This window comes from Onychostruthus taczanowskii, unplaced genomic scaffold (genome assembly GCF_017590055.1).
Source record: "Onychostruthus taczanowskii isolate IOZ18803 unplaced genomic scaffold, ASM1759005v1 scaffold28, whole genome shotgun sequence".
NCBI classification, from domain to species: domain Eukaryota; kingdom Metazoa; phylum Chordata; class Aves; order Passeriformes; family Passeridae; genus Onychostruthus; species Onychostruthus taczanowskii.
This window is the reverse complement of record NW_024500128.1, coordinates 8,774,987-8,789,391: the sequence shown is the minus strand read 5'-3', so window position 1 is coordinate 8,789,391 and position 14,405 is coordinate 8,774,987. Positions and strand designations below refer to the sequence as shown.

Sequence of the window (14,405 nt, the reverse complement as noted above, 5' to 3'; positions counted from 1 at the left end):
TGGGTTTTGGTTTTTTGGGCCAATGCTGTAGCATCAAGACACTGAGAACAAAAAAAGGGCAGAGGTTAAAAATGGAGTTGCATAATTTTTTTGAAATGACTGATTAAAGAACTGTATTTCTACCATCAGAATGAGTAAGTCATGCTGTTGATGATAATATTCTGAAAGGAATAAAATTAAGCAGACATTAAAATTCTTGCCCTTACCAAAAAATCAGAACTTGCATAACAAGGTATATTGCTAAGGAAAATACTTAAATCTGAAACATCTGTGAGCAATACCTGATGTTCCTGAAAAAAAAGAAGAAAATCACAATTTGCTATAACACTGTAATGATGAGGTAATAAAAGAGGGGAAAAAAAAGAAAAAAGTCAGCATTTTAATGTTTCATTTAATATCTCAGTGGGAGTTCTGCCATTTAGGAGGAATATGGGAATAAATCCAATTAAAACTATTTTTGAAAATCATATTGGGCAGTGTCCTTTTAAATTAAAACTGTTCATGTGTTGCAGGGCTAATAGTACTATTAGGAATTGTACGTATCCAAGTTGGGTTTTTTTGGCAGAATACACGGTATAGTTTTAAGGTGTGTGTTGTCTCACTTGCTTCTTAGTAAATAGCTAGTTACATCTAAATGTTTTTAGCTTTACTTTTTCCTGGCTGAGATGATTCCAGTAAAAGCAGAGACCCTTGAGTTTCTGTTTTGCTTTTAGCATGTTGGCCTGAGGTAAATACTGTCCCAGGCTATTCATGGTGGAATTGCCAAGTTGTTCAAGAGCTGCAAAAGCCACTTTAGAACAAGTTTCTTATATGAAATGTAAGAGGTTTTGACACATTACAAAAGAGCTTGTGCAAAACCAAAAAAAAAAAAAAATCTTTGGGTTTTGATGCAGAATTCAGATGAGGCAAAATGCTAAAAATTACCAAATGGAAAGTTATTTCCAAAATAGTGCAGTTTCTGTCACAAGCTGCAGCTAGAAATGCCAGGTTGGGAAACAGAGGTGGCTGGAAAAGTGTGCTGAAAGTGGCTACATAGTGTATTGCTGCTGTTATCTTTAGATATTTGAGTTCTAAAAACAGGCAAGTGGAGAGCATTTGAATTGTCCACAGCAGGAGGCTATTGTGGTTCATTGGGTTGGCATTTTCAAGTGGCAGGACCTAAGTGTGCTTTTTGGCAGTCATTTTAAATGGAATTGGGAGGGAGCATTTTTAAAGATCAGCCGTGTTAGATATCTCTCCCTCTCTCTCTCATATCCACTCCTTTGCTCTCTCTCTCTCTGCTATTGCAGGTGTTAGTGAGCATCATAGTGCAATGAGTTTCAGCAAACTGTATGTTTAATGTCAAAGGCAATCTATGTTTTATTTGAGCTTTTTTGGGTGGAGCACCCCTTGCCAGATTCAAGGTGTTTTTAGGATGATGCCAGTGGTTATGGTGGTGGACAATGTATTTTTTCAATTTTAGGAAAGAGAGAAATGGCTTCCTGTTATAGATAGTCTCTTACTGCATGTAAGACTGTGAAGTTTTAAGGCCCTCTGCAGTCATTAATTAATCCAATTCTCCCCAGGTTTGTGTGAGGTAGGTACCTAAGCCTTGTTACTCTGCAAATTACAGATACAGACAATCAAAGATGGATTAATCATGTGGTATTTTTATTACATCTATACTGTTTACACTGCTGTTGTCACACCTTTATCCATGCCTTGCTTGTGAATCTTAGCAAATGGATCACAGATACATCACTTCTAATTAGAGTATGCATGAAGAGAGCTTGCATGGGAGGTCTTCAAAGTGCAGCCATTAAGGTCAAGAGTACTGCTGTAACTTGTTGCATCCAGCAGCACCACCCCCACTTCCCCCCCAAAGATGTTTGAGACACTCAAAACTCTTTAGATGACAGCCCAAGAGTGAGAACTTTAAACAAAACTTATAAGGAAAAGGCAGGCTGGTTGCAGGGGCAAAAAATTCCATGCATGTTTCAAGTGCTGTGAAAAATGTCTTAACCTGAACCCCACATACCAATATAAAACGCCTGTCCTTCCTTTGGTCTTGCAGAACTCTAGTGCACCAGATCGCTTCATTTCCAAGTGGGAAGATTTTAACAAAATAAGTATGTTCATGAGTAATGCCATCACTATGATAGTCCTTAGGATGATTACTCTAGTATTAGTCAGTTTAGATTGTACTTTCTGGCAAGTTTTCCATCTGCAGTGTTGGCTATCACAAATTTTGACAAGGAGAGCTGGAAGTTTTAATGACTTCTGTCTCAGCAAGATTGAGAAGCATGTCAGTTAGATATTTTAATAAAAGCATTGGTGAAGAAATAAATAGTTAATAAACATGATCATTCCAGCTCACTGAAATAAGAACTACAAAGTGCACCTCAAATTTTTCAGGCTGCTAAAAAATGTTTAAAAAGTGCAGGCTGAGCTCTGTTATGCTCAAAACTGTTTTCAAGGGGTTTTTTAATTGAAAAAGTTACTTTATTGGAAACTTAGTTTTAAAACAATTTGTGAATTTTACAGCCAAGTACACTGGAGCAGAGGACCTGCACTGTCTGGGTCTTGCAGGGAAGTTCCTTGTCTGAACTGCTTTAGTTGCGTTTGGGAAGTTGAGGAGTTACTGTCCCAGAAGGACAAAGAACATACAGGAATAAAAAAAAGTTATTTCCCTGTATGTAGAGAATCCCAAATGCATGCATAAATAATACATGATGTTTGGCTTTGAAGCATGCAGAAAATTTATGGTAAAGACTAGCAATCAAATTACATGGGGGAAATTTCATTCTTCAAGGTTAGTGCAATGTATAACCTCATGAACCAGAGTCACACTAGGACCATTCATTGTTCATAAATGCATTCTCTGGGAATCATTCTGTATTCACTGAATAATGTAGATGTTTTCTTACTTACACAAATGCTAGAATTGCCCATGGTACACATGGAACTTATTAAAGGAAATACACCATGCTGTTTATTTTCTGTTGTCAACTGTAGTGGCTATTTTTCACTAAGGAATGTATTCTAAAGAACCAGATCCTTTAGGTACAGTTGGTTATGATTCCTCTAGTTAAGAAAACTCAGAGAATCTTTATCAGTCTCTGATTAAAGAGAGTATGTAGACGTGGCTTCAGCCTGTTCTATCCCTCTAGTGTAGAAAGATTAGGAAGAAGAGGGCTTAAAGTTAGTAAAAACAAATCAAAGACATGCCTTGTGCTGGCCACCATAAACCTATAGGTACTAAAACTCCTGTACTGGTGTACAGAGACTTTCTTTGTGGCTGCAGATCAAATAACAAGCATTAGTTGGAAGCCTGAGATCTATCATGTCTTGTTAACTGACAAGAAAATTATTACCTGATTGTATCCACTGCAGGATATTGCTGCATGTTAATAGTTATCTGTGTTTGCTAATATAATTAAAAACAAGAGCAGCAACTCTCAGTATTTCTGCACTGGCAGAACTGATGCACATTTTCCAGGTGAGGCTTTAAAAGGTTCTTGGAAATTGGAAAAGTGAAATACTCATTTCATTAATAACAATTAGTCATACAGAGCATCCTAATGGAAATCTTGCACACAGAGATCTCCAAGGACACTAACTTGTAGGTAATCTTACATAATTTTTTTATCTGGTAGGTTTGTTGCCAGTCTGTTTAAAGGGTAAACAAGAGTCAAGTGTTTTAAGGATTTTTTTGACAACATCTCTGCTGGCTATTTAAGCTTTCCTGGTGCTTTAAATTGTGCACTGTTGATGCTATACATCAGGAAGGTGAGTCCTGAACTTGTAGTAGCTAAATTTCTATCCTGAGCTGCTTAGCCACTTCATTTTTAATAGTAAGAATAAAATAATAAAAAAGTGCCTGTCTTCTCTGCCTCTCAGCCTCACAACTGTACTGAAGAAAAATTTCCAGAAAATGTGTTGGCACAGTGTGCCACTGGGCCAACATCATCAACCGAGAAGACAAATTATTATGGACTCTGTTTAAAGTCTGTAATACACTTGATAGTGTTCCCCATCAAGACACTGAGAAGGAAGCAGACCTTTCTGCTTGCTTGATAAAATATAAATCCCAGATATTTATTCTGTTTATGCCCCAGTCTCTTTAAAAACTTTAATAAAATAAAATAAATACAGACAAGTGCATTCCACGCCCCTTTGCTTTTGTAACTTTGTGGGTACACAGTCCAGTACTCTGGTCTAAGCAAAGGTTTTTCTGTAAGAATAGCTGTAATCCTGTGCTTTGGAATGTGACTACACAGAAGTCAATGTACAGATGTCCATCATGAATCTTGAGATGATGACCCCACAGCTGAGGTGGTACAAGCCCGTGGGGTGATTTCAGTATGCTTTTCTGGGGCTTTTTGCTTCAGCACAGTTAGACCATGCTGAATTCTGCACATTTGTTAATGAAACCTGGTACCTGAGTTAAGTACATAAAATGAGGGAAGACACAGTGTTGTAGCTGTACAAAGGATCCCACTGGTTTTAGGTGAAAGAGTTGGTATCTTCTCTTAGCCTGAGGTGAAACCCTAGGTCTGCTGTAGATGGTGGGAGTTTGATTCCTGTCAATGGAGAACTTGTTTCTGATGTCTTGAAGCTTCGTGCTAAGGAGAAACATATTGCCCCTGATGCAGGCCAGTGCCTTGCAAATTTAGCAGGAGTGCAAGGTGGGAGCACACCTGGGAAACCCACAGAACTGTCAAATGTTCCCTAATGTGGATTCTGAGCGGGTGAATTACACTCTTAATGAGAAATTGTAGTGCCATCTCAGGGATAAATTTCTTCCTTTTGTAGACTGATGGGGCAGCACTAGCTGTGGTGTCAAGGGAAAACTTTTTCCAGGCATCAGCTGGAGCATTAAAAATGAGCAAGGTGTTGCTTCTCGTGTTGGCCAACACTCTTGAGTGGGTCATTAGCTCACCCTCTACAAAACAGAAATATCCAAAACCTTTGCCTATTCCATACTGTTAAAATTTGACACAGTTAACGATGGTGTTTTATTATTCTTTGTGCTGAGTCCTGTGGTTGCAGAACTAATGACTATGATCTCTGGTGTCCTCCTTCCTTTACACGCCTTCTGTTTAAATTCAGTGCAAGTGCTGACTATTCTTTCCTCTGTACCTCATCGGGATATAATCCAGTGACAGCTATGAGGCTTTTTCTGTAGCAAACATGAAATAGAAGGGAAATGAAAAAGTCAAAGAGGGAGAATTATTCATGGGAAATTGAGCACAACTTCATTTCTCTGCATAAAAAGTTAAGTAATTCTGAAAGAGCTATACACTTGCCCATAGGATTTATTTCTTCTGAGTCCTTCACCTTTTTTTGGGATCTAAGTCCTCCAGCAGAGAGCCTTCTTGCTATGATTGTTGTTAATATTATCATTAAGAAGGTTATTATCATTTTATGTCTCAATGTTCCCTCTCCAACCATAAAATGTGAAGTCACACACTATTTCTAAGTACTGCAGTATCTTCTCTCCCTTTGAGGAACTTTGTAAATTCTGCATGCTTTCCTTCTGTTTGTCCTTCCTACCTACAGCTCTTTGCTATCCTGCAGTTTTATTTCGAGGTGCTAAGCCAGACCAGTGGAACCTTATATTATGCAGGAAAAACATTTTTTCCCTTCAAATTGCCAGTATTTTGCACATAGTGCCGTCTCCAGATCTCTTGACTGAGAAGTTTCAGTTTGTTCCCAAACTGAGACACCTCATTGGCAATGTGTTGTAATGCATGGAATTTGTTTTACTGGCCTGACCTTATTCTTGACCTTTTTTCCCCCTCTTGTCTTCCGCAAATGCAAATGATGCATGAATTGAAATCCTCTTAAGCCTGATCAGGGGAGGTAATTCTAAAATCAAGGAAGAAATTGGAACAGCAGAGCATATCTAGAACGTCTGATACAATGCCTTTTTTATTTTTCAGTCAGTTTGCTCCCAGGAAAACCTTTTAGTGGAAAACAGGTATAAATAGCTTTATTTTGTGTGTGTGTGTGCTAAACTTAGCTGTTTCTCTTAATTTTTTTTGTCTATCTGTAGTTCTATACTTATTTATCCTAATGTGAATACTGTTGAGCAAATTTGCAGTCCATATTATCTGCAGTGGTTTTGTGCTTTAAGAGGGGGTAATAGAGCTTGCCTTGCAGTATGGTAAAGGCGATAAAGTATTACTGCTGCTTTCCTGAGGCTTTTGCATTTCAGTTTAAAAAGCAGATTTGGGGGGGGTGGGGGGGGGCACACCTAAGCTTTCATTTCAAGTGACCATTCTGTCTCTGGAGTGCCTTTAGTATTTAACTTACTGATCTTTAAAAAGCACTCTAGCAGTGGCTGGATGAGTGTATTTATGAAACACCAGGCTTGGGTGTCTGTTGTTTAACCTGCTCTCCTGTGGGACTGAGCAGCAGCACTGATGCCACTTGTTGCTTGTGAAGGCTCACAAGTTCCACACAAGTTCCTGCTTTACTGCTGCAGTGTAGTAATGAGTTGGTGATATATGAGCTCACTGTTACTTTGCATTACTGCATGATAGTTCTTGTGAATGTTATTTTTGTTATGTTACATCCACTCAAAGCAAAAGGGAAGGGTAAACTGTGTTTGAAATGTTGAATATGAAGTGTTGGCTCCATAACAGCTGTAAAGTAGGTTAACTGTGTTGAAAATCTTAAAAATTGTGCACCTTTATGGCATATAAGGATTTTAACCAAAAGTGGGGAATTTAATTGGTGACTGTTTGAGCAGTGCTGACCCAAGTCTGTCCTGCACAGGTTTAAAAACTGTTTATCACCCCCCCCTTGAGTAAGGGGAGGCTCTCTCTCACAGTATTTTGTTCTCTGTCCATCCTTACATCTGTCAGATGCATTTATGGGTGAAGCTGTTCTCATAGAAAGTGACTCCACAGTAATGGTACAAACCAGCTTTTCCGATGGACACTTCTGTAAGTGGAATGAGGGAAAGCCCTCAGGAGATCATGGCCACTGTCATCTAACCACCTAATATTCTGAGGGCCAAGGGTATTTCCTCAGCTGCTGCTTCTGTGTTGTGACTATGGAGATATGTTTTATCAAAACAAATCAAAATTCTGACAGAGGAACCCATAAAGCCTAAAGCAGATGCTCCCATAAACCTGTTTTTCCCTCTCAGGGGAGATGAGGGCAACAAAGATGACACAGTTGTTCACACTTCCAAGTCAGCATGGAAAGCACTCAGAGGCTGCACTGCCAAGGGTAGGGTGGGTACCTTTATGGGATAAACCATGAACTCCATAGCCTGGCCTCCCCTGGTTTATGCATTCAGTCCCACACCTGTGTGCAGGAGAATGTGGTCAGTTCTGGTATTTGCACGTGGTTTGCTGTCCTTGAACCTGGGAGCTGACTGACCAGCTCAGTGTGAGGATGCATACCCAAGTGGAGACCACTAAAAGGCCAGGTTGGAAACTGTGCTGCCTGCACTGTTGCTGTCCTGAGGGAAACTTCAGCTGCGTTCTGCAGAACACTGCTTTTTCTTGCTGCATGCCCTACAGCCTTTGATCAGGTGAAGCACTTAAACTTGTACTTAGCTCTGTGCACATGAGCAATCCTGTCAATTGGCTGTGTTGAAAGTTAGGTGTATGTTTAAGTGCTTTGCCTATCTTTTTTTGTCAGAGGATCTGAGCTTTGCTCTGAGCTGCAAAGACTTCCGAGCGACTTAGCAAGTACTTAAAATTACATATGCAGTATTTTGCTGGCTTGCATTTTTTAATGTTCTTATTAGGTGATATTTTTATGAATTTGCCTTTGGATGGAATGGTTCCTTAGCTTCTGAGAATTACCTGTCTCGGTAACAGGAAATGCTAAATTGGCCCTCAGCCTCGCTGGATGTTGTTTCTTATGTTCATTTGACTGTGTACAGCTATGGGAGAGGGAGGAGGGGGCATTTTTAGCCTTGGTTCTTTAAACTGAATCTAACACAAACTGAAAAATGTATCTAGAAATCGAATAAAACTTTACAGATCAGATAAATTTGAATTACCATGTTTTTAAGCATAATCTTTCTTTTCATTTTTCAGTAGGCTGTTGGAAGACAGTAGCATATGCAATGATATGCATAAGAAAAGACAGCTGTTTAGGTTTGTATGAATTTTATTTAATATTTATTTCCCAGTGCATCCCACTTGTGATTCTATCTGCGTCCTTGCCAAGGCACACCTTGACATGTGTGGGTATGTCAGTGTGCTGGTTGGAAAGGAGCATGGAGAACAGAGTTCTACCCCACTCTTCCCATGTTCTCTGAATGAAGATGTAACAACAGGACCCTTTGCTTTGGGTCACTGCCTCAGGAGCCACATGAGATTTTCAGCTGCCTGGCTGCTCAGACTGTGACTATCTGGGAGAGATTGAAGAGGCTCCATTTTTCCTGGAGTATATATGACAGGCACGTTTCATAGACTAGTGCCCAGACTGACCTTTTTTCCTTTTGTTGTTTCATTAAAAGCTGAAGTAAAAGTACATTGAAGCAGAACTGATTGAAGTTCCCTTATTTGAAGTAACTGTGTTTTGAAACTTTTTTGTGTTAACTTTGTCTTCTCAACTCCAATTCCTTCCACACATTCAGATGCATCCCATATCCCAAAGAGCATCCCAAGCAGGCCAACATGAAATCAGTAAAATTTGGTCCCTATTTTCATGGAGAGCAGTTCTACCAATTGACACACTAAATCAGTTGGAAGTCTGAATCTGGTGATGACAGTGTTCTTCTGAGAGTTTTAGAAAGGTTGTTTTCCCCCACCATGAGCTCTCACACTTTCAGTTCACATCAACCAGGCTTCTTTAAGAGTCAGTCATCTGCCACAAGTCTTATGCAGAGGAGGCAGAAGGAACGGATGCTTTCAGAAGTATGCCCTTCATCTATTAAGGCACATGGACAGCAAGGCACATACTCACTAGATGTCTGTGTGCATTGCCGTTTGCATATGTCTCTTCAAACCTATATCATTTATCTTACATAATTTTTCACTGGGAGGAGAAATGGATGTGTGAGGAGAAAATTTGATGTGTGGTTGCTGAGTCTGCATGTCATCACAGCAGCCACTGAGGAGATGGAGAGATTACACCAGATAAGGAGCAGAGCTGGAGCATCTGCTTCTGTACCCCCTGACCACAGGCTGCAGGCAAAAAAAGCTTCCTCCTTGCTTTGGGTTAGTCTTGATGACCTGAGAGTCTTGGATTGGGCATGCAGGACTTAGGAGGTGTCTACACACACACTCTTAATAGCTGATGTCTGATTTTGGGGAACTAAAAGAAATTTTTTGTAACCCAAAGCTGCAGATAATGGGGATACAATAGCATTCTGTTTCTCTCCCTCTTTTTCTCTAGCATATAAATAGAAGATAATTGTTAATTTCTAAGCACAAGATTACAAAAGATTCTGTAAATACTGTACTTTGGAGATTTTTTCTTTCCTATTGAATCTTAAAGGATGATTTATTTTTAAATTCTTTTTCCTTGTTTTGTGTTGTTGCTTCTGTGCTGTTTCTCTTCATGCTTTCCCACTGTGTGGGTCTAGCAAAGGTCAACAGGTTTATACTGCTAATCACATTTGAGAGGCTCTGTTACAGGCGAGGAATGCAACAGCTTGATCCCATCTTTGACACGCTGCCTCCTTCATGTCCCAAATGACACAGCTCAGCAGGTTCTCCAAAAAAAAAAAAAAAGCAGGAACCAAGTCCATAAGGAAAAAGAGGACAAAAAAAAATTAAATAGATACAGTCCCATCCTCTTGATCTGTAGAAAGAGTTTTGAGCCTGCAAGCTGTTATACTGCAATATAGGACAGAGGAGTGGAAAATGTATTTTAAAATCCTTCCAAATACAGTGTCATGAGCACCACTTGGGATAACAGTCATGGTGCACTAAGTCGTGGTAGGAATTTTGGTTGTCATTTTAGCAGTACAGTGTTAGTAGTTTACCATAAATAAGCCAAATTCTGATCACAGAATTTACAGTGTTATTACTCACAGTACACTGGGTGCTCTACAACTTTTCAAGGACAGGCAGCCTCTACCCAGGAAATTTCATTGTTATTCTGTGCAGAGTGGAAACAAAGTAAACTGACTGGTGGGTCTCTAAGTGAAGCATTAGCAGTGAAGAGATTGGGGTCACACTGAGAGGACACGTTTAGGCAAGGCTTTGGATGAGCTCAGAAAGCTGATAATGACTGGGAGCATGCTGCTATAGAAATAAGGATATAAAGACAAAGGTAGAGTGCAGGCAAAGTTGGTGAGAAAAACATCACAGTGGATGCAAAGTGAGAAGTGGTTAGGGGCTTGCTGAGGGAAGAGAACACTCAATGGGCAGCAGAAATGCTGCATCAGTGCTGCATAATACCGCTGTGTCAGCCCCATCTGGTAAAGTGCTCTGAGGAGATATCCAGAAGGGGAGGGTGGTAAGTGCCGTGCATGTAAAACGGGCGTAGCTGTGTTTACATGCTGAAGGCAGATAAGTATGGAGGTCAAATCCCATTTCAGACCTGTTTTTGTAAAGGCAGAGTATCTCCTTTTTCTTTATTAGTGTTGTTGCAGGGTACCTGAAGATAGACTTTGCCTTGACATGGTTTTATTTGTGTATAAATCTTGGTTTCATGATATCTGTAGGGGCAACAGAGACAGCATTGGGAAGACATCTGGCAGTCGACAGAGCAGTACAGAGAATGAATTGAAGTGGGCAGACCACCAGAGGCCATGGAGCAGCACAGACTCGGACAGCTCAAATCGAAATTTGAAGCCAGCCATAACAAAGACAGCCAGTTTTGGTGGGATAACCGTCCTGACAAGAGGAGATAGCTCATCAAGCAACAGAAGTACCGGCAAACTGTCTAAAACAGGTAGCTAGTACTGAATTGGGTTCACAGTGCTTCTTGTTGTGTGGTGATAAATGGCTGTGATGGTGCTTGTCTGAGTATGCTCTGTCACACGATGGTTTGTGTTGGAAGGGACCTTCAGAGACCAGGTGGTCTGACCCTCATGGTTGGAGTAGATGGCAAAATACATAAACAGTTGTGTTTCCTGTACACAAGAGATGTGTATGTCCCTCTGTGGATGCTAGTATCGGGGTACCTGCTCCTGAGTTTTTAGGAATCAAGAAAAAATGCAGTGCATGAGGTTTGCAAATCATAGGAGAGCTAGGCTTTCCCTGGAGTATAGTAATACATGCCATACACATACTGCACTCGTAGCCTGAAAAGGTAATACTCCTTTCAGAGAAAGCACAGATTTTACCTTTTTATTAATCTTAATATTTTTGAGTTGTGAATAATTAAATGTCAGATATCTGAGGAGAAATACAAGAACATTTTGTTGTCATTGCTGAAGTAAAACCCTATCTGTATTTTGGAGTACAGCGTCTGCCTTGGTGGTGGCAGTTGAGGCCATGGTGGATTCACAGAGGTCCCACAATCTCTCAGTTATCTTGTTTAGTTCCCATTAGACAAAAGCTTCCTTTAAGGAGACTATGAATCTGGTGGGAATTCTGCATTTATTTGCATTAACTTTATGAGTACATTAACATATGAGTGAGTCACAGGATCTGGATCTAAGTAATTTCAAGCTATGCCATTAAGCTATTCTATTATACTTTAGGTTGAAAGTGCATAATAAATAATGAGGCCATCAGATGATTCCATCAGATTGGTTCATTTGATACCTATAGTACAGGACAAATGGTAATCAATACGTTGCACTTAGTGCTCTTTCAGCTTGAGAGTGTTTTATGGATGGTACTTAATTTACACCCAGTTTATCAAACCTGGGTTGATCAGATTTCACTCCTATCCCCCAAATTTTACAGTAGCTTTTGTGTGGTTCAGGATGCTGGGGAATGGAGTTTTTAGAATAAACAAATAAAGCCATTGACATAGTAATTACATTTTAGATCTCTGGAAGTTGAACATTGTTTAAAATTTTAGACAATCATAAAGTCACTTGAGTTGACAAGACCTTTGAGGTCATCAAGTCCAACCATTAGCATAACATGGTAAGTGCACCCCTAAATCATGCTCCCAAGGGTGACACTTACATGTGTTTTGGGATGGTGACTCAGCCATTTCCCTGGACAGTCTGTTACAATGCTTGACAATTTTTTCACTGAAAAAATTTTTTCCTAGTATCCAGCCTAAACACCCCCTCTAGAAACTTGAGGCCATTACCTCTCATCCTGTCACTTGTTCTCTGGAAGAAGAGAGCAAGCCCCACCTTGCTACAACCACTTCTAATGTAGTTGTAGAGAGCCAGAAGAACCCTGAGCCTCTAAGCCAGTTCTCTCAACCACTCCTCATCAGACTTGTGCTCCAGACCCATTACCAGCTCCATTGCCCTTCTCTGGACATGCTCCAAGCTCCTAATTGTCCTTCTTGTATTGTGGGATCCAGAACTGGACACAGGATTTGAGGTGTGGCCTCACCAGTGCCAAGTACAGGGGGACAATCGGTGCCCTGGTCCTGCTGAACACACTATTGCTGATACAGGCCAGGATGCCATTGGCCTTCTTGGCGACTATGCTGGCTCGTACCCAGCTGGCTGATGACCAACACCTTCAGGTCCTTTTCCACTGGCAATTCTTTCCCAAGCCTGTAGCCCTAAATGGGGTTGTGACCCAAGGACAGGATCTGGCACTTTGTCTCAATGAATGACAAAATTAGGCTCAGCCCATTGCTCCAGCTTGTCCAGATCTTTCTGTAAAACATTTTTACCTCCAGCAGATCAACACTCCCTTCCAGCTTGGTATCATCTGCAAGCTTCCTTAGAGGATGCATTTGATCCCTTTGTCCAGATCATGGATAAAGACATTAAACAGGACTGGCCCTAGGAAGCACCACTTGCAATCAACTTCCAGCTATGTGTAACTCCATTCACCCCCACTCTGGACCTGGCCTTCAGCCAGGGGAAACTGTACACCCATCCTGGCGATGAGCAGCTAGATTTTCCAGGAGAGTGCTGTGAAAAACAGTGTTGAAAAATGGCTTTTCTGAAGTCCAGGTAGACAACAACCATAACCTTTCCCTCGTCCACTAAGTGGGTCACCTTCTCATGGGAGATTGGGTTAGTTAAGTAGGACCTGCCTTTCATAAACTCATGCTGGCTGGGCCCTGTTGCCTGATTGTCCTGTACATGCCACATAATGGCACTGAAGAGAGTCTGCTTCATAAGTTTTCTCACACCAAAGTCAGACTGATGGGCCTTTAGTTCCCCACATGCTCCTTGTGGCTCTTCTTGTGGGTGGGTGTCACATTTTCTAGCTTCCACTCAACTGGGGCATCCCACTTGGACTGCTGATAGGTGATGAAGAGTGGCTCAGTGAGCACTTCCACCCTTTCCCTCAGAACCCTTGGGTGGATCCCATCTGACCTCATAAACGTGTGTGGGTCTAAGTGGTGTAGCACATCACTAACTTAGTCCTTGGATTATGGGAGCCTTGTTCTGCTCCCTGTCTCTGTCTTCTGGCTTTGGGGATTGGGTATCCAGAGAACAGGTCTAGATATTACAGGCTGGGACAAAGAAGGCATTAAGTACCCTAGCCTACTCTTAATCTTTGTGACTGTGTTTCCCCCTCAACCAATAAAGGATGGAGATCATATTTAGCCTTCCCTTTGTTGCTAATATGTTTATAAAGACATTTTTGTTGTCTTCTACAGAAGTAACCAGATCAAGTTCTAGCTGAGCTTTGGTCTTTCTAATTTTCTCCTTTCATAACCATTTTTTACCCTGATCCAGGGTGGCTGTGTTCCATGCTGGCTTGTTTTCTAGCACATGGTTACAACCTGCTCCTGTGCTTTTAAGACATCCTTTTTGCAGAATGTCCAGCCTTCCTGGACTCCTTTGTCTATCAGGACTGCCTCCCAAGGCCAAAATTTCCCTTTGAAAGTCCAAGGTAGCCAATCTGCAGACCCCTTTCCCTACTTCTCTGAGAATTGAAAACTGTCTGTTTTGTGATCACTGTGCCCAATAAAACCTCCAGCCATCACATCACCCACAAGTCCTTCTTTGTTCACAAAAAAAATGCCCAGTGGGTCACCTTTCCTAGCTGGGCCCCTCACCAGCTGTGCCTGGAAGTTATCTTCCACACACTCCAGGAACCCCTCAGACTGTTTCCTCACTGCAGTGTCCTATTTCCAGCAGTTATCTGGTAAGTCAAAGTCATGTGCAAGAACAAGGGCCAGTGATTGTGAGACTTTTCCCATTTGCTTATAGAACATTGCATCTGTTTCTTCATCTTGCTTGGGTGGTCTATAACAAACTCCCACCCTGACATCTGCTTTGTTGGCATTTTCTCTGATTTCTACCCATAAACACACAACACTTTCATCACTGCTGTCAAGCTCTAGACAATCAAAACACTCTCTAACACATAAGGCATATCCCACCATACATCCTTCCTTGT

At 41.0% G+C, this 14,405-nt stretch overlaps 1 protein-coding gene across 14 annotated transcripts in view; it reads left to right on the top strand.

Annotated features, from left to right (window-relative positions):
* The window catches only part of ARPP21 (cAMP regulated phosphoprotein 21), a 104,849-nt gene that overhangs the window by 29,636 nt on the left and 60,808 nt on the right, over window positions 1-14,405 (top strand). For 8 of the 14 annotated variants that reach the window (XR_005952931.1, XM_041407944.1, XM_041407939.1 and 5 more), the window contains 3 exons: window positions 5,925-5,962; window positions 8,043-8,102; window positions 10,625-10,857. Coding sequence is in view for 13 of the 14 variants with exons in the window: in XM_041407944.1 (XP_041263878.1) it covers window positions 5,925-5,962; window positions 8,043-8,102; window positions 10,625-10,857 (331 nt within the window). In the remaining variant the exon portion in view is untranslated. The remainder of the gene's footprint in view (window positions 1-5,924; window positions 5,963-8,042; window positions 8,103-10,624; window positions 10,858-14,405) is intronic. The other 6 variants (XM_041407945.1, XM_041407942.1, XM_041407938.1 and 3 more) reach the window with 3 other exon arrangements.